The 18472-nt window shown below is 39.8% G+C and overlaps 1 protein-coding gene across 7 annotated transcripts in view; it reads left to right on the top strand.

Annotated features, from left to right (window-relative positions):
* Positions 1 to 1200: 1200 nt before the first annotated feature.
* Positions 1201 to 18472, top strand: part of FNBP1L (formin binding protein 1 like) — a 122699-nt gene continuing 105427 nt past the window's right edge. For 3 of the 7 annotated variants that reach the window (XM_060623390.2, XM_078451651.2, XM_078451649.2), the window contains exon 1: positions 1201 to 1654. In XM_060623390.2, the coding sequence (XP_060479373.1) occupies positions 1631 to 1654 (24 nt within the window). In that variant the 5' untranslated portion in view covers positions 1201 to 1630. The remainder of the gene's footprint in view (positions 1655 to 18472) is intronic. The other 4 variants (XM_060623391.2, XM_078451650.2, XM_060623392.2 and 1 more) reach the window with 4 other exon arrangements.

Here is an 18472-nt window from a genome sequence, read left to right as displayed (position 1 = left end):
AGAGGGAGAGGGGAAATGGATAGCAGCATTAGGTGAGACAAGTAACAATGAAGGAATTCTATTTTAAATACAGGCAGTATAGAAAAATATTGGAAAGAGAAAGTGTTCAATCAGTGCGTCACAGACTTTTCACTGCATGGCATACTTAAAATTGGCCATTGCAAGAGAGTATTTGTACGCTTAAAGTTGGATTCAGAGAAGGGAGGTAAGGATTCAGCAAGAATGGTGGCCTGTCAGGAAAGCACAGGTTATTTGCCTTAAGCCCAAGAGGCTTCACAGCTAGGCAGAGACAAGGATTGAAGCGGAAGAGACTGGGCCACCTGAGCAGGCAGTTTAAGGGGAGGAGTTTCAAATGTTGACACTCCGGTTGGGATAACTTAAGACACTCAGCTGTCATATGACACTGAGGAGCACTGTACTAGTGACTGGATTGAAGTGTGTGTGTGTGTGTGTGTGTGTGTGTGTGTTTAGGAGACAAGCAATTAATACTAAAGCATATGTTAGCAGTTGCTAAGTGAATTTGATATCTAATAGTACCCACCAATCTGGATGACTGCAGTTAATGATTGTTCACAAAGGCCGGGAAGTAATCCCCAGAGGAAAGAGGAAATGGTGGACCTGCCTCTAAGATTCCCATATTCTGAGTGAGAGGTATCTGAAGTTCCAATAGGCTCTTTGCACTACCAAGGAGGAGCCTGGTTCCCGTCCAACCCCCACGGACAAGGCGCCCATTCCTCAGGTGGGTCTAGCTCGGTTCTCATTTCCTGCAGGTGATAACTCGGCTCATATTGGTCCATGTCGTTATCTCTTGTTATGGCAAGACATGAAAATGTATGCTGAAAGATCTGCCTCTTCTTATGATTTCCTGGCAGAAGTTATAAAATTAAAATGTTTTATTAAAAACAGAATCGGGGCACGTTGCATTCACATTTGACTTTCAACCTCTACACATTTCGATGATTCTCAAGATCACCTTTATCAATCAAGACTTAAAAAAAATAAGTAAAATACAAATCTCCGACTATGTAAACCCAAGGATTTTTAAAAGGTTTCTATGTTAGGATTTCTCCCAGGTGGAGGAACGACAAGCAGGAAGGGAGGGCGACTGGAGTTGCCTCATCTAAGGGGTCTCAGGGGAGAGAAGGGGGGTGGGAGTGTTTCCCTTCTCTCCCTTTCCATCTTGGAGGCAGAGATGAGAGTGGCGGCGGGGGTGGTACTGTCCGAGCCCCAGGCGGCAGGTAGGAAGAAACCTAGCGAGTGAGCCAGGCAGGTTGGAGACCCTTCTGCTAGGGTACTCTACCGGCAAAGGCCAGGCGAGCGCGGGTCCGCCGCGATCCCAGGGTGCATCGCGCCCCGCCCCCTCCCCTTTCCGCGTCCCGCCTCCCCTCGGCCCGGGCCCCCTCCCTGCCGGCTCCGGGAGGCGGGGACGCGGCGTCGGCGGCGGCGGCTTCTCCTGTCTAGTCTTTCTCACTCACTGGGGAGCCCGGCAGTCGCGGCACCTTCGGAGGCAGAGCCGTGGAGCCGCAAGCCCGTTGGCCAGCCAGTGGGAAGTCGGACAGACTAAGGGCAGAGCCGACAGACGGACGGAGAGCAGAGCAGCCAGACGGCTGGAGTCGCCTCAAGTTCCGCCATGAGCTGGGGCACGGAGCTGTGGGTGAGTCCGATAGAGGGGCTCCCCGCGCGGACGCCACAGCGCGCGAGGGTCGCGGGCTGGTCAGGCGCAGCTGACCGTCGGCGGCCAGAGCTCTTCGGGCTTTCCTGCCCCAGGCGCTAGCGGATGGCGGGGGTCCCTCTCCTTTGTGTGCAGATCCCTGTTCCTCTCCGCCAGGGTTGAGGGGCTGCTGGTCTGCGCTCCCGCTTCTGCCGCCGCGGCGGAGCTGAAGGCAGCGCCTTGGACGGCTGAGGGAGCGGCCCGCGGACTCCCGCGTCCGCCGCCATCCTCACCCTTTCCCTGTCTCTCCTCCGCCTTCACTTTCCGACGCCTGGCTCTTTGCCCGGCTGCGCTCTTCTCTCTTTGTATCTCCTCGCCCGGAGGCGGGGGAGGGGGCCCATTGTCCCAAAGGGGCGCTGTTCTCTGACGGGGAGGGGGCCCGCTGCGGCCCCCAGCCAGGGCAAGGGTCCCCGGGGCGAGGGCGTCGCCGGGCCGGGACTGTGCGGGGAGGCTCGAGGCGCCGCCCACCGCCCTCGCCCCAGGTAGGGGGAGCCTGGCGGCTTTGTTCCGAGCCCGGCCTCCGGCCAGCCAGGCCCAGCCCACACGCCCATTTCCCTCTCCCAGTCTGTGTGCCCCGGACCCGCGCGTAGCTTCGGGGACTTAGGCTGGGCCATCCCCGGCTGCTACCTTGGGTTGGGAGGGTGGCTTTTGGATCTGAATTAAATTGATGGGTCGATGGGGAAGCCAATTTTGCCTAAAGGAGCGTAGGGCTTCCCGATTGCTTTACTTCCCTTTCCGCTGTTCTTTATTCTCACTCGTTCTCCCCCTTTTCTTTCTTTCCTCCTTGTCTTTCTTGGGCGCTAAAGGCTGCAGACAATGCCCAATGACTGACCAAGGTGCGGGTGGGCTGTAATAGAGCGGAGAATTCGCTCGCGACGTAGCTTCGGAAGGGTGGAGGTGTGGAGGGCAGTGATTTCTCAGGTGCAGCCGAGGGACCTGGGGCGTGGGGGCGCTGTCCTGAGAGCTGCCTGGCTTCAAGCCACTCCCCTTTTTATCCCACCTGTGCACATTTTCCGTGCCTTTTGTTAACGAGGATCTCGTGAAACCACTGCAGAGGGGCGGGAAGAACTTTTTTGTCTTTAAAGGAGCAGTTTGGCTGGGAATGAAGGTAGATCGGTTAATTGAAAGGCAAAATGCTTTCTTAGGTTATTTTTCACAGACTGGGAATCTTAGAACTGAAAGAGACTTTAGAGTTCATCTAGTTGGAACACTTAGCCAGCCCAAGAATCTCCTGCTACATTCAGGACAAGTGTTTGCCCAAATCTGTAAACACACCACCCAAAAGAAAATATCTCAGACGTTCATTTCTTAGATAGCGTTGACTGTTCTAGCATTAGGAAGGATTATGTAGTAAATGAATTATGTAAAATTTAACCTTTCACGTTAGTTAGATTCTCAGGCGTTATTGGCCTTTTCCCTTTGATTTTGTACATTTTATAATTGACTGTAGTGCATTATCAATTAAAGTAGATGGGTATAGTTGTATTTATATTTATAATTAGAAAATATTTTTATTTTTACGTAAATAATCCACGTTTCAGAGGAAACCAAAATGTACACAGACTTTTTTTAAAGTATACACTGGAAGAGTAGAGTAATAGTATTTAGATTTAACTCTTAGATTTAAAAAAGCACTTTATCATACTGTAGAAAAAGTTTTAAGGAGAAAACAAATATTTTAGTCAAGATTAAAATGCGATTAAAAATTTTTTTATTTGTAATTTAAGAATATAATGCATTCAAAAGTGATTAGCAATCTCCCACTATCTCCTGTATTTTGATTATTTATTTTCAGCTTTTGAATAGTTTCTCAGTTTGGAAAGGTAAACTGTAGAAGAGATGGGAATTTCTGTTCTAACTATAAAAATTATTTTGTATCCTTTTGGAAATTATGAAAAAAATTTAAATTAAGTTTTCTCTTAAAATTTAATGCACTGTGTTTTAAACTTTTTAGTGGTTTTAGGATTTGAGGGAAACCTTTATAAGAAACCAAATGATATAGAATGAACTAGTATCATCTGGATGCTTGAACTCTAGATAAAGTAGAAGTTGGTGTAGAGGTCTATTGTTAGCACCCAGAAGAGACCTTAGAAAAATTTGACTGGACTTCCTGTTTTTACTGTTCTGTTTTGAATAAGGATATTGTGCTTCCAGTGGACTGTAACAAACACCTATACTGTGCTCTTGTCGTTGAGGAATTTGAGGTTGGGGAAATTCTCTTGAAATTCTGAATTTAGAAACCAGTTCTATTATTTCATGTTTAAGATTACATTACTATCCCAAAGGTTTAATTATTGGGAGCATGTTGTTACCAAAAAATGATGAATGCAGTTATGCACTAAAACTTAAGTTTTTTTCTTCTATTCATTGGAGTTTCATTGCTATTTTAATGCTTAAGTCTTATGCTAAATTTGAGGATAAAATAATAGAGAACCATTTTAACACTGACTCTAGGGGACAACTAAAAATGATAGGCTAAGTGGGTTACGTCAGACTTTGTTGTTTGGTTGTGAGGGGATATGAATTAACTGGTAATAGATTTGAGCTGTGCTTCAAGGGATTCCACGTGTTCCAAATGAGCATTTTAAGTAAGCATTGAATTTATGCTAGAGACTTAGTTTTGGGTTCTCTGTTCTTGGTAATATGAAGCAAAGAGATGACAGTATCTTCATTTCTTCAGGGTGCAACATAATTAGAAGATAGCATCTTTTTAAAAAAATTTTAATTTTAATGAGCTGGAGAGAGTGTGAGTGGGGGAGAAGGGCAGAGGGAGGGAGGGGAGAGAGGAGAGGAGGGGAGGGGAATGAAAGGAGAGGGGAGGGGAGGAGAATGAAAGGAGAGGAGAGGAGAATGAAAGGAGAGGAGAATGAATCCCAAGTAGGCTCCATGCTCAGTGCAGAGCCAGACATGGGGCTTGATCCCACGACCCTGGGAACATGACCTGAGCTGAAATCAAGAGTCGGACACTCAACCAATTTAGCCACCCAGGTGGCCCAGTTATAAGATGGCATCTTAAGTGTTGTTTATTGTGTTGATTTTCTTATCACAGGAAGAATGGTTGGATCAAAAAGAATCCAAGTATGAATTCGTGACTTCATAAAGCACAGATTTTGTAATTATTAGCCCTTTTTAAAACTGAGAAAATTAGAGATTTGACAAGTCCTGTGTTTAGTCAGTACATTTTATTTATTAGGAGATACTCTTGTTTTTTTTGAGGAGCAAATTTCAACAGAAAAAAATCCGTGTATGGATTGTGAGTGTGTGCCTTAGTTTCCTTGGTCTGTGTGATTTTTGGCCCTTAGCTTTAAGAGTGTATAATTAAAAAAAATTTTTTTAACGTTTCTTTTTGACAGAGAGAGAGACAGCGCATGAGTGGGGGAGGGGCAGAGAGAGAGCGGGACACAAGATCTGAAGCAGGCTTCAGGCTCTGAGCTGTCAGCACAGAGCCCGACGAGGGGATGGAACTCACCAGCTGTGAGATCGTGACCTGAGCCACAGTCAGACACCCAACCAACTGAGCCACCCAGGCACCCCAAGAGTGTATAATTTAAAAACCATTGTTATTTTCATTAAATCATTAGCTAAATGCTTTTGACAAAGCTCATGCTCTTTTTGGAAGAAATTGAAAAATTTGGATTGGATGATAGATTCAGTGGATAACTCCCAGTCTTAACCCTTAATGCTTCTTTATCTTTGTCCACATAGCATTTACATAGCATTTCTATTTTAATACCTACACTGCAAGTGTACTAGACTTTGAGTCCTGGAGTATAGAACTGGATTAATCTTTCTTTGTTTTCACTGACCGAAACAATGCCTATAGGCGATCATGCATGTTTTGCCTCATTGAATGAATAGTCTGTTATGCAGAGTATTGATTACTGATTAAAAAGTGCATCCTGGAGGAAGTCTTTATGGTTCTGAAGGCCTTTGTAGGTGATGATGGTTTAAATGGTCTAGGTAATAGTTTAAGAATGTCTAAACAAATTGAATCCAAAATTAGGAAGTTAAGTTTTAGTGTTTGGGTAAAAAACTTTTATATTGGGGAAAAACTGACCTAAAGGTATTTCTTCTGACGTTACCTGACTCATAGGTTTGTGATGTGACTGTAAAAATAGCTGATGAAATCTTAGGCCACAGTAATGGGTTTGTCTAGGACAAAGCAGTTTGGTCCCACTGTAGTCTATAATGTTTCGAATGTATTTGTAATATTGAAGATTACTTCACATTTTTTAGAAAATCAGTGCACCTGTGTAGAGGAGATTGACAAAGAAAACTATTAAAAAAAAATTTTTTTTACATTTATTTATTTATTTTTGAGAGACAGAGTAAGACAGAGTGTGAGTGGAGGAGGGGCAGAGAGAGAAGGAGACACAGAATCTGAAGTAGGCTCCAGGCTCTGAGCGAGTGTTCAGCACAGAGCCCGATGTGGGGCCTGTACCCCTGAACTGTGAGATCATGACCTGAGCTGAAGTCAGACACTCAGCCAACTGAGCCACCCAGGCGCCCTTAAGAAAACAATTTATTAATTAATGTGAATTGTGTTGCTTTTTTTAAAGACCATGAAATTACTGTAGGAATTTAGTTTAAAAAAAAATTATTGAGTGTCTATTATAGGGAAGCACTGTGAATGGTGAAATTTAGAAAGGTTTATAACATTGGCCCTGCTGTGAGGAGAAACTTAGAGCCATTTTTGAGGTGATACTCTTTCCTAACTCAAACACTCCTCTATGTTGGTATCACTGTCCAGAATGTCTTCTTTTGATCAGTTCCTCTTAAACCTCCTTTTCTCCAGAGTACACATTCTGGATAATCTCTTTCTTATGGATTACTACTTATGTTATACTTCTTTCTTGTACATTCAAACCTTTGGGAAAATAGTCATGGTATAAATATTTAATTTTTTTTTTTTTTTTTTCCTAAAGAGAGCACGATTGAGAAACAGGCAGAGGGAGAGAGAGGAGAGAGAATCCCAAGTAGGCTCCACCCTTAGTGCAGAGTCCAGTGCAGGGCTTGATCCCATAACCCTTGGGTCATGATCTGAGCTGAAATCAAGAGGGATGCTTAACCAACTGAGCTACCCAGGCACCCATAAATATTATTACATTGTATTCCCTCTTGTTGGTAGAATTTGTTGTGTTCACCATTGTCTTACAACTGTTGTTCTTAGTCAAGGAGGCTGAGAGTTAATCAAGTCACCTATTTATGCCACCATTCTGTCCTAATAAGGTGGAAGCTGGAGAACTGCCTCTAACCAATCTCTCTCCTCTGCATTTGCTACTTAAATCACTCAGTTCCACTCCCCTTCCCTGCCTTTATTCTGGAACACTCACTCTCTTTCTCCTTCCCCCAATCTATAAATGTGGGTTTGGCTGAACCCTTAAAAACCTATTTTTACCTACTTTTTCCTATGTATCGGCTCCTGTTTGCAGGCAGAAAATAGGACAAGAGAATAGTAATGAATGGTTTATAATTAGGGCACCTACAAGTGCTATTTTATTTATTAGTCTTCAGTCTTTAAACATTTTTAGCTCAATAGCAAAACAGAAAAATACTGTTTTGGGGAACATAGTCATACCTGCACTGTATTAAAAACTAGTGGGAAAAGATTATATACTAAGTTTTGTTTCATAGGAAGCAAAAACTGTTCCATGTATTAGTTTAGGCTATGTATATCAGACATACCAAAAAAGATTTGGCATGGGGTTTGGAATAAGGAAGGTTTTGCATATGGAGATTCCTGAGAAGTTCCTAGAGGGCAGAGATCATTGCCTAATCATTGTCTGATTCATTGCTGTATTCTCCCCTATCATCAGCACACTGCCTGGCATAGAGCCTGACACTACTAGGATCTTTAGTAAGTGTTTGCTGGATTGACCTGAATGTAATGGTTAGGTTTGGCTTGAATTTGAATTCTAGGATGCCTGGAAGTAGTGATGCAGGGTAGATTGGGACCAGGCTGAGAGGTAGGTGTGTCTAAATGCTGGATTCAGATTCATGGAGTGAGTGAGAAAGAAGTTATTTATTAGCATTAATTAACTCAACCTTTAGACTATTTAAAAATCCACAGAAGGAAGTTTTAGTTTGTGTTAGTAGAAGGGATTATTTCTTCCTTCCGAAGCCTTTGGTGGCAGGAGGAGGAATCCCTCTGGGTTTTAGAAGATGAAAGTTTATTGATTTTTATCACCTCTTCAAGAATATTTGAAGGGTGTTCTTTTAACAATGTGTTATTGGTTCTGATATCAGTTGTATTTTTAAAATATATGTTGTTTCTGTATTTTGTTTACACTGTTTTTCCATTACCCTAGATAATATGAATTAATATTTTTACTTCTATATCAGTTTTGTTCCAGTGCTTTCTCTGAGATTGAGTTTTGATCATCCTCCCAGTGTGCTTGATTTATGCACTAAGTTTCTTAAATATCAAACATATTTTAGAATATTTTGAGATACCACCTTTAATTGATGGTAAATGATGCCTTAAAATTGCAAATTGTGTTTAAAAATAATCTTTTGAAAAAAAATAAAAATAATCTTTTGATACAGTTAATTCTAATATTGTCGCCTGCGCTTTTCAGCATTTTCCTTTTTTCCTATATTAAGTTGTATTCTGTGATTACTTTTACAGGGTTTTCATTCACTACTTCCTTAAAACCACCTCTTTCAAAGTGTAGATAGATGCTGTAAGGTGTTGTAAGATGCTCTCTGACTGCTTTTTGTAATGTGGGATTCAGCATTTAGAATTTGTACAGAGCCCAAGAGAAACAAATTTAGAATGAGAATAAAAGTTTTTGTAAAATGTCGCTATTGAATCCAAATTATTTATTAATATTTGGGACTTAGGAACAATTTTTCCTTAAGTTCTTGGTAGAGGACTAATCCTCAGACTTTCACAATACCTCATGAAATAAGTGAAATATTAGTATTATATATTTGTCATAGTTAGAAGAAATATAAATGTTTAGTCAGATTTTCCAGTCATACCATTTTTTTGTTGTTTCTAGAGTGAGAGTCATCTCTTTTGTTCCTGCTGTATCCCTGCTATATACCTATTTTGTAGAAAAAGAATAGGCATAAAATAGGCACGGAACTATTTGTTGAACAAGGAAATCAATGAATTGCTGTAATTCTGTTATCAGTTAATGTGTTGAATACTAAGGGTATTTTGGCTTTTTTCCCCAGCATGTATATTTCTTATATCATTTAACTTTAGCGATCCTTTGTTGGTTTTTTAAGTAGGCTCCACATCGTGAGGCTTGAACTCAACGATCTTGCATCAGTGCTGTACCAACTGAGCTATCCAGGCACCCTTTTAGGGATCCTTTTTATAATCTTGAAATATATTTAATTGTGCCTTTCATATGAAATTTTTCTCTTTTAGGCCTGGAGTTCTCATTTCCTTGATTGTTTGAGTACAGATGATTATTTTCTTATAAGTTTATTTATTTATTTTAGAGAGAGAGAGAGTACATGTGAGCAGGAAGAGGGGTGGAGAGAGAGAATCCCAAGCTGGGGATTCTGACAGCATAAGCCCAATGCATGGCTTGATCTTAGGAACTGTGAGATCATGATCTGAGCCAAAATCAAGGGTCAGATGCTTACCCAACCCACTGAGCCACTCAGGCACCCCCAAATGATTATTTTTGTGGTATATTTTATGATCCTTTGGATTTTAGAAATGACAACAGTGAACATTCTCTTCGGTGGTCATGTAAGAATAATGTAAATGTAAATTTTCTGAAACTTAATTGGGAAAGCATAAAAGATTACATTTTAGTGAGTAAAAATGTTAAGTTGATTCTGAGAGATTTTTGACATATTAGTGGTGTTTAGTTGAGATTCTTTTTCCATCGCAAATTATAAAAATCAAAATTATTGAAATAGCTATGGTAAGTAAATAGCTTTTGAATAAATGTAACTTTTTTTAAAACTTTTTGGTTTATTTTATGTTATTTTATATTAGAGAGAGCGCCAGCAGGGGAGGGGCAGAGAGATGGAGACAGAATCTGAAGCAGGCTCCAGGCTCTGAGCTGCCAGCACAGAGCCTGACACAGGGATTGAACTCAGAAGCAATGAGATCATGACCTAAGCCGAAGTTGGATGCTTAACCGACTGAGCCACCCAGGTGCCCCGACACAAACTTTAACTTTTAAATCAATCTTCTAGACTTAGACCATGAACTAAATGAACATCTTTTACTGTTTGCCACGGCAGAATATAATTAACATTTGTTAACTTTTTGAATCTGAAAATGCCCTTATTTCACCTTCATTTTTTAAAGTTTTATTAAGATATAGCATTTAGCCATTAAAATGTACAAATCTTATGTGTTGAACATTAAGATTAAAAGAAAAATGAGCATACTCCTGTAATTCTCACTAAGATCAAGATAGAGAAGTTTCCTTCATGCTGTTCCCAGTAAATATCCACCCCAAAGTAACCACAATTGTGACTTGTATTGCCATTGATTACTTTTGTAGATTTTTTAAAACTTTGCATGAATAATATATAGTCTTTTTTTGTCTGACTTCTTTCATTTAACATGTTGTATGTGAGAATCATTCTTTTATGGTTAGTTTGTGGTATTCCATGTTATGTATAGGGTTTGTATTTTCTTCTTCTATGTGCCTAGAGTCACTCCTAGTCTGAGACCACCTTAAACCAAATTCAGAGCTTGAAATTCCCTTGTGTAGGTGTCGGATTTTGATTTCTGTCCCCACATTTTGTGCTATGTTATCAAAACAAAGATCCTGATTTTTAGGAGTAACAAACATCCTCAGGGTAAAAGTAGCTTATATGCTTTTATTTTTCCTTTTTGGTTTGAATTTTTCACTTGTCTTGTCTTTGATGCTTTATATTTTTGAAATATATTTTATCCATATTTTAAAGTTTTTATCCAGTGGAATAGTGAAAGTTGATCCAAAAAACCTAGCCTGCTACTACTAGAAACTGAAAGTTGTTACGAGTTTTTAATTTTTAAAAGGTGTTTATGTATTTATTTTGAGAGAGAGAGAGGGAGATAGATGGGGGAGAGGGGGAACAGAGAGAGAGTGAGGGAGATAATCCAAAGCAGCCTCCGTGTCATCAGAACAGAACCTGATCTCATGATTGTGAGAATGACCTGACTTGAAATCAAGAGTTGGATGCTTAACTGACTGAACCACCCAGGTGCCCCAGAATTTTTAATTATTTTGCTATTGTATTTTTAATTTCCAAGAGCTGTTTTCTTCCTTACTCCCTCCCTTCCTTCCAGCATGAGCAGGGGAGGGGCAGAGAGGGGGAGAGAGAGAATCCCAAGCAGGCTCACTCAGCGGGGCTTGAACTCACGAACTGTGAAATCATGACCTGAGCTGTAATCAAGAGTTGGATGCTTAACCAACTGAGCCACCCAGCACCTTTGTTTGTTTTCTGAATATACTTTCTTCATAGCATCCTCTACTTAGGTTTTGGATTAATATCTTCTGTTAATTCTTTTTGTATACCAAAAATAGGTTTTTTTTGTTTGTTTTATTGTGTTTAGTTTTCTTATCTTGCATAATGTTTGTAGCCTCCAAGTTGCTTTTTTTTCTCCGTTTTTGCTAGTTTTCATTCCTGTTTTTTATGTTCAAGACTTTCCTTAAATATTTTGTGATCCCAGGATCCTGGCAAGATGTCTGTCAATATTAGGGCATACTGAGCTGTGATATGCCCTACCTGTAAGGTTAGGGTTTAGGCTGTTTAAAGTTTTTGATCCCTGTAAGTGATTTTTGCTTAATAGTTCCCCCTAGGATTGTTCAGAGCTTCTGCCTCCTTTCCAATCCTATTGTGAAAGCTCAGGAGGTATACTGTAAGTCTTTCTTTTGAAGTCACAGTTATCATTGTTGCTTATGGTGCTGGGTGCTGCAACTTGATTTTTTTTTTTTTTAAACAAGTGCTGAAATAAATATTTGTCTTGTATAAGAAGATATTTGGAGATAGGCAATCACTGGCATGGGTTCATGAACTCAGCACTTTCAGGATCAGCATTTGTGGGAATGCTTTGGACTTTCTCTCAGAGTTGCAAGTTGTACCCCCAGCTATCAGACCTGTATGTAAGTCCAAAAAAAAAAAAAAAAAAGAAAGTAAGAGAAAGAGGAACAACATCAGATAAATCTGCCTCTTTTTCAGGAAGGCAAAAGCTTTCCCAGAGTTTCTACAACAAACTTCCCCTTAGGTTTCACTGTTCAAAGCTGGACAAATTGCCACCTGAACAAAATTAGGGTTCTATTAGAAAGGAAGAAGGGGAGTAGTTTTAAGGTACCCCAAAATACAGAATTTATGGTGTCTGTCTCGAAGGAACTAATGATCACTTTGTAGAAGCAAAACACATGTGTGTACAAATATGTATTTATGGATATTTGAATAATAGCAAAGGGGCTAAGAAAAGGTAGTGATTATTAGTGATGAAGCAGATACATATTTTTTAAAGTTTGTTTTGAAAGAGAGTGTGTGAGCAAGGGAAGGGCAGAGAGAGAGAACCCCAAGCAGCAGAGCCCAACATGGGGCTTGATCTCATGAACTATGAGATCATGACCTGAGCCAAAATCAAGAGTGGGATGCTTAACCAACTGAGCCACCCAGGCGCCCCAAAGCAGATATTTTAGAGTTAAGGTCTTTAGGAGTCCAGCATGGCCCACCATAATTTTAAGAGGCTTGGTGATGAGGGGCTTATGTGTCTTACCTGGGGTTCGTGGGCTGCCTTTTGCTTGCTATACTATGCCGTGGTGACATCACCTGCCAGAATAGATGGGTGTTTTGCATAAATGGTTAGAATTGATGGTGAGGGCTTGTTGAAGTTGACCTAACCTCAGACTGAGTGAAGGCACTGCAGGGACTGAAGAAAGGTACTGAAATAGAAGTCCAGAAGTTTTTTTTGTGAGGAGAAAGTTTTCGTGGATGTTGGAAACAATAAAAATCTCCTTTAATGGTGCAGGTCTCTTAGTCACCTAGATATACTACCAGGCTATAAAATCGACTCCAGGAAGTAAGAGGCCATCAGCCTAGAGTTACTGGCAGTTTTTTTTTTCTTTCTTTAAATTGATATATTAGTATGGTACATTTGTTAAAATTAACCAGAATTGATGATACATTATTGTTAACTAAAATCCATAGTTGATTCAGATTTCCTTAGTTTTTACCTAATGTCTTCTGTCCACATTACATTTAGTTGTCATGTCTCTTTAGGCACTTTTTTTTTTTTTTTTTGGTAAGTGCTTATTTTAGAGTGGGGGGCAGGGGCAGAGAGAGAGTGGGGACAGAGGATCCAAAGTGGACTCTGCACTGACAGCAGCGTGCTTGATGCAGGGCTCGAAATCATGAACTGTGAGATCATGAACTGAGCCAAAGTGAGATGCTCAACCGACTGAACTACCCGGGCGCCCCTCTCTTTACACACTTCTTATCTGCCATTTTTTCAGACTTTCCTTGTTTTTGATGATCTTGTGAATTTAGAGGAGTATTAGGTATATTGTAGGATGCCCCTCTATTGGAATTTGTTTGGTTAAAAAAAATTTTTTTTTAATGTTTTATTTATTTTTGAGAGAGAGAAACAGTGTGTGCGAGTGGGGGAGGGGCAGGGAGAGAGGGAGACAAAGAATCCAAAGCAGGCTCCAGGCTCTGAGCTGTCAGCACAGAGCCCGACGCTGGGCTGGAACTCATGAACCATGAGATCATGACCTGAGTCAAAGTTGGATGCTTGACTGATTGAGCTACTAAGACATCCCTGATGTTTTTATTGTGATCAGACTGAAGTTGTGGGTTTTGGGAAGGATGAGCATGTGCCATTTTCATCACATCGTTTCAGAGGTACAGATTATCAGGATTTATTGTTGGTACTCATTTTGGTCACTTGGCTGAAGCAGTGTTTATCGGATTTCTCCACTGTAAAGTTATTTTTTCTTCTGTTTCCATACTGTATTGTATGGAAGGAAGTCACTGTATGCATCCTACACTTAAAGGGAAAGGAGTTATGCTCCCTTTTTTTAGGGTTGGAGTATCTACATAATTTATTTGGAATTATTCTGCACAGGAGATTTATCTCTTCTCCCTTATTTGTTTATATTAGTAAGGATATAATCCAATACTTCTTCATTTATTTTGTTGCTCAGATTGTTCCAGCTTTGGCCGTTGAGAACACTTTTAGTTGGCTGCTGTGCCCCTGTACATATCTCCATTAGTAAGGATTTTTTTAAAAGAACTTGTTTACTTCCTTGTACTATAAGATGGTACAGGCTCATCTTGCCTGTTTTCTGTCCCAGTCCTAGAATCAGCCATTTCTCCAAACAGCTCTGGTTCCTTTCATTGGAGAATGGGGTTAGAGACCAAGATATAGGTGCTAGATGTGCTTACTACTGCAGTTTTATTTTTTCAGTTTCTCTCAGCTGATAAAACAGATGTATGTGTATATACTAAGCTGTGTACATGCACTGTATCTATAAATATTTCTATATGTAACCACCTGTGTCTATATTAAATATTTAATGTCTCCAACTCGAATCCATTTGCACATTATCCTTCTAGCCTCTTCTCCTTGCTTACCTGTAAATTCCTATCTGGGACAAGTCCCTTTGGCTGCTGTTCCTTTTCAGTATATATGTAGTGTAGCAATATCAGAGTTATTAATCTGTAGCCCTCTGGGGAACAACTTTATCAGCTAGAGTAGAGTTCTTACGTGCAGTTCCTTTTCCCTCTAGTTCTACAGACTCTTGCATTTTCAAAGTTAGGTCAGCACCATTTATTCCCCCATCCCCTTCAGTGAGCTTGTTTCATACATTTATACTACAGTTAGATTTTCTCTTTTTTTCTTTTTTTTTTACAGTTAGGTTGTCTTATCTCAGTCTGTATTCTTTCTTGGGATCCTTTGATTTTCTTCATGATTTTTTAAAAAAATTGTATAGACTAAGGATTGTTCTTGTGCTGTAGAGTTCTACAGGTTTTGACAAGTGTGTAGTGTTATATATCCATCATTCCAAGATCATAAAGAATAGTTTCACTTAAAAATCCCCTGTGGCCTATCTCACACCCATTGGGATAGCTGCTATCAAAACAACAGAAAAAAAACAAGTGTTGGTGAGGATGTGAAGAAATTAGAACCCTGTGTGCTGTTGGTGGGAATGTAAAATAGTGCAGCTACTATGAAAAACAGTATGGTGGTTCCAAAAACTTAATCATGGAATTACCATATAATCCTGCAATTCCATTTCTGGGTATTTACCAAAATAATTGAAAGCAGGTTTTGTTTTGTTTTCCTTTTTTAAAGTAAGCTCTACATCCTAAGTGGGGCTTGAACTCACAACCCTGAGATCACAAGTCACATGCTTTATTGACTGAGCCAGCCACGTGGTCTGAAAGCAGGGTCTTGAGAGATATATATGTCTATGTTGATAGCATTATTCACAGTAGCTGAAGGATAGAAGCAATTTAGGTATTGATCAACAGATAAATGGATAAGCAAAATGGTATGTGGATACAGTGGAATGTTATTAAGCCTTAAAAAAGAAGGAAATGCTCATCTACGCTACAAAAATGGATGAACCATGAGGACATTATATTAAATGAACTAAGCCACAAAAGCACAAATACTGTGTAATTGCAGTGCATGAGGTACCTAGAATAGCCATAGAGACAGAACATGGAATGATTGCTCAGGGCAGAGGGGAGGAGGGAATGAATAGTTATTGTTTAATGGGTGTAGTTTTAGTTTAGAAGATGAGAAGGGTTCTGGTAGATGGTGGTTGTGGTTGTACAACAATATGAATGGAATTAAAAACACTGAATTGTACACTTAAAAATGATTAAGATGGTAAATACTGTCTTATGTATGTTTTTACTCCCCTCCACCAAAAAAAAAAAAAACCAAAAACACAAAAAAACCCAGAAAACAACAAACCCCTGTGCTCTGTTGATCTTCCCCTGTCCAACTACTGATTTTTTTACAGATTTTTTTTTTCTTTTTAAATAGCAGTTTTAGATTCACAGCCAAATTGAGCACAAGGTAGAGATTTCCTGTATGTCTCCTGCCCCCAGGTATGCGTAGCGACCTTATTAGCATCTTCCACCAGAGTGGCAAATTTGCTACAGTTGATGGACCCACACTGACAGATCATTATTACCCAAATTCATAGTTTACATTAGAGATCACTCTTGACACTGTACATTCTATGGATTTAGGCAAATTTATAATGACATAGCCACCCTTCAAATATACAGAGTAGCTTCACTGTCTAAAAAATCCTTTGTGCTCCACCTATTCATCTTTTCCTCTTTTCTAACCCTTGACTACTGATTTTTCTTCTGACTTTTCATTACCCTTAAAGGAAAGCCAGTACCCATTAGAAGTAACTATTTCTCTCTCTCACCCAAACTTAGCTTTAGGAAACCACTAATCTTGCTTTTTCTAAGCATTTGCTTGTTGGACATTTCACATAGATGGGACCCTACAATATGTGGTGATATGTAACTGGAAGTTACTTTTTTTTTGTAATAGTATTTATTTATTTTTAAGGTTTATTTATTTATTTTGAGAGAGAGAGAGAGAGTGTGTGAGCACAAGCAGGGAATGGGCAGAGAGGGAGGGAAGGAGAATCCCAAGTAGGCTCTGCACTGTCAGATCATGACCTGAGCAGAAATCCAGAATTGGACACTTAACCGACTAAGCTACCCAGGCACCCCTGTAACTGGAACTTTTCAATAAACATAATGTTTCCAAGACTTATCTGTGTTACAGCATATATCAGTAAAATTCACTTTTTTCATTTCTAAATAATATTCCCCTGTATGCATATACTACATTTTATTAACCTGTTCATCAGTTTATGGACATTTGGGTTGTTTCTGCTTTTGGCTGTTGTGAATAATGCTGCAATGAACATCTGTGGATAACTGTGTGGATGTATGTTTTTATTTCTCTTGGGCATATACTTAGTGGAATTGCTGGGTCATATGGTATCTCTGTGTTTAACTGTTTGAAGAACTCCCAAAATGTTTTGCATTTGCACTAGCAATATAGGAGGGCTCTGATTTCTTCACATCCTTGCCAAAACTTGGTATCATCTGACTTTTTTTTTTTTTTAACATGTATTTATTATTTTGAGACAGAGAATCCCAAGCAGAGTTGTGCTGTTAGCGTGGAGCCCCACTTGGGGCTTGATCCAATGAACCATGGAATCATGAGCTGAGATCAAGAGTCGGATGCTTAATGGACAATTACAGCCATCGTAGTGGTTATAAAGTGATATCTCATTGTGGTTTTGATTTGCATTTACCTTGTGACAAATAGTGTTGAGCATCTTTTCATGTGCATTTATATATCTTCTTTGGAGAAATGTCTTTTAGCCTCAGTTAACTTTTATTTATTTTTATGTTTTTTTTAAGTTTGTTTATTTTTTTGAGAGAGAAGCATGCATGGGGGAGGGGGAGAGAGAGAATCAGGAGCAGGTTCAGCAGTGTCAGTGTGGAACCCTATGTGGGGCTTGAACTCACCAATTGTGAGATCGTGACCTGAGCCAAGGTCAGGTGCCTAACCGACTGAGCCGTGGCTCAGTCGGTTAGGCACCTGACCTTGGCTCAGGTCACGATCTCACAGTTTCTGATTTTGAGCCCCACATAGGGTTCTCTGCTGTCAGCACTGAGCCCACTTTGGATCCTCTGTCTCCCTCTGTCTCCGCCCCTCCCCGACTTGAGCACGATTGCTCTCTCACACACTCTCTCAAAAATAAATAGTAAAAAAAAAAACTAAAATATTAATGTTCACGTTAATTAGCTGTGATAGTATGTATTAGTAAAATGCAAATAAAAACCAGTATTGAGAAGAAAAGAAATTTAATTGCAATTATAAGAAGATACTGTATTTATATTTGGTATTTCTTGTTGAACTTGTCGGCCACTCTTTCAGACTAAGAAGTATTTGATTTGGCATTTAGATTGAGAAACTTAAAATCCAAGTGCAACTGTTAGCTGTGCTTTCTTTTACTTGTCTATTGTTTAAGAAACTTTCCCCCTAACTGGCACTCCACTTAGCTTGCTTCCCTTAGCTCTAACCATGATGGCAGTCCTTGTCATTGTCAGGTAGAAACTTTGTTGTTACATCTCCGTAATTTCAGCTATGAAAGACCAGGGAAGATGAGGTCCCAGAGATACTTAAAAATAATGAAAACTTCTGTATAATTCATATGTGACCTTTTGAAGTTCGAATTTTATTGTAGAATTTAGTTAATGCCTGGAACTAAGATAATTTTGGCTGTTCTTCAGATCTGTTCTAAGAATAATAATGGCAATATTTTGTAGTGATGCGAGATTACAAATGCTGCAGTGGTATTTACTCATTGTAGACAGAAAGTTAACTGAAGTCACATTTTTGTTTTCCTTTTCGTAGTTTTACTGTATTATCTAGGTCAAGAATCTAGCCCCCTCCCCCTTTTTCTGTGTCTTTAATTTTCTTGGTTAGGTAAAATGTTGATCCATTTCTACATTCAACTCCTGTTAGTCCAGAGGTTATTGATTTATTTTGTGGCTTTTATACCCTTTACTTGAACAACAGCAGCTTCTCTCTTATTTTACTCAGCTGTTGATTATTTGGTCAGTTTGGCCTGGAGATTCTGATTCATTAAGTTGTGGTGGTGTTGAGTGGTCAGCCATCTGGAGTTTTATAAAACTTTGCTGGTGATTGTGGGTCTTACCCCTGGCTGAGAAACATTGCTGTTAATTAGCAGACCTTTAAACTGGGTGATCATTAGAATCATCTTG

Source organism: Panthera onca, chromosome C1 (genome assembly GCF_046562875.1).
Source record: "Panthera onca isolate mPanOnc1 chromosome C1, mPanOnc1 haplotype 2, whole genome shotgun sequence".
NCBI classification, from domain to species: domain Eukaryota; kingdom Metazoa; phylum Chordata; class Mammalia; order Carnivora; family Felidae; genus Panthera; species Panthera onca.
Note: the sequence above shows the minus strand (reverse complement) of the source record. Positions and strands in the feature narration are given on the sequence as shown.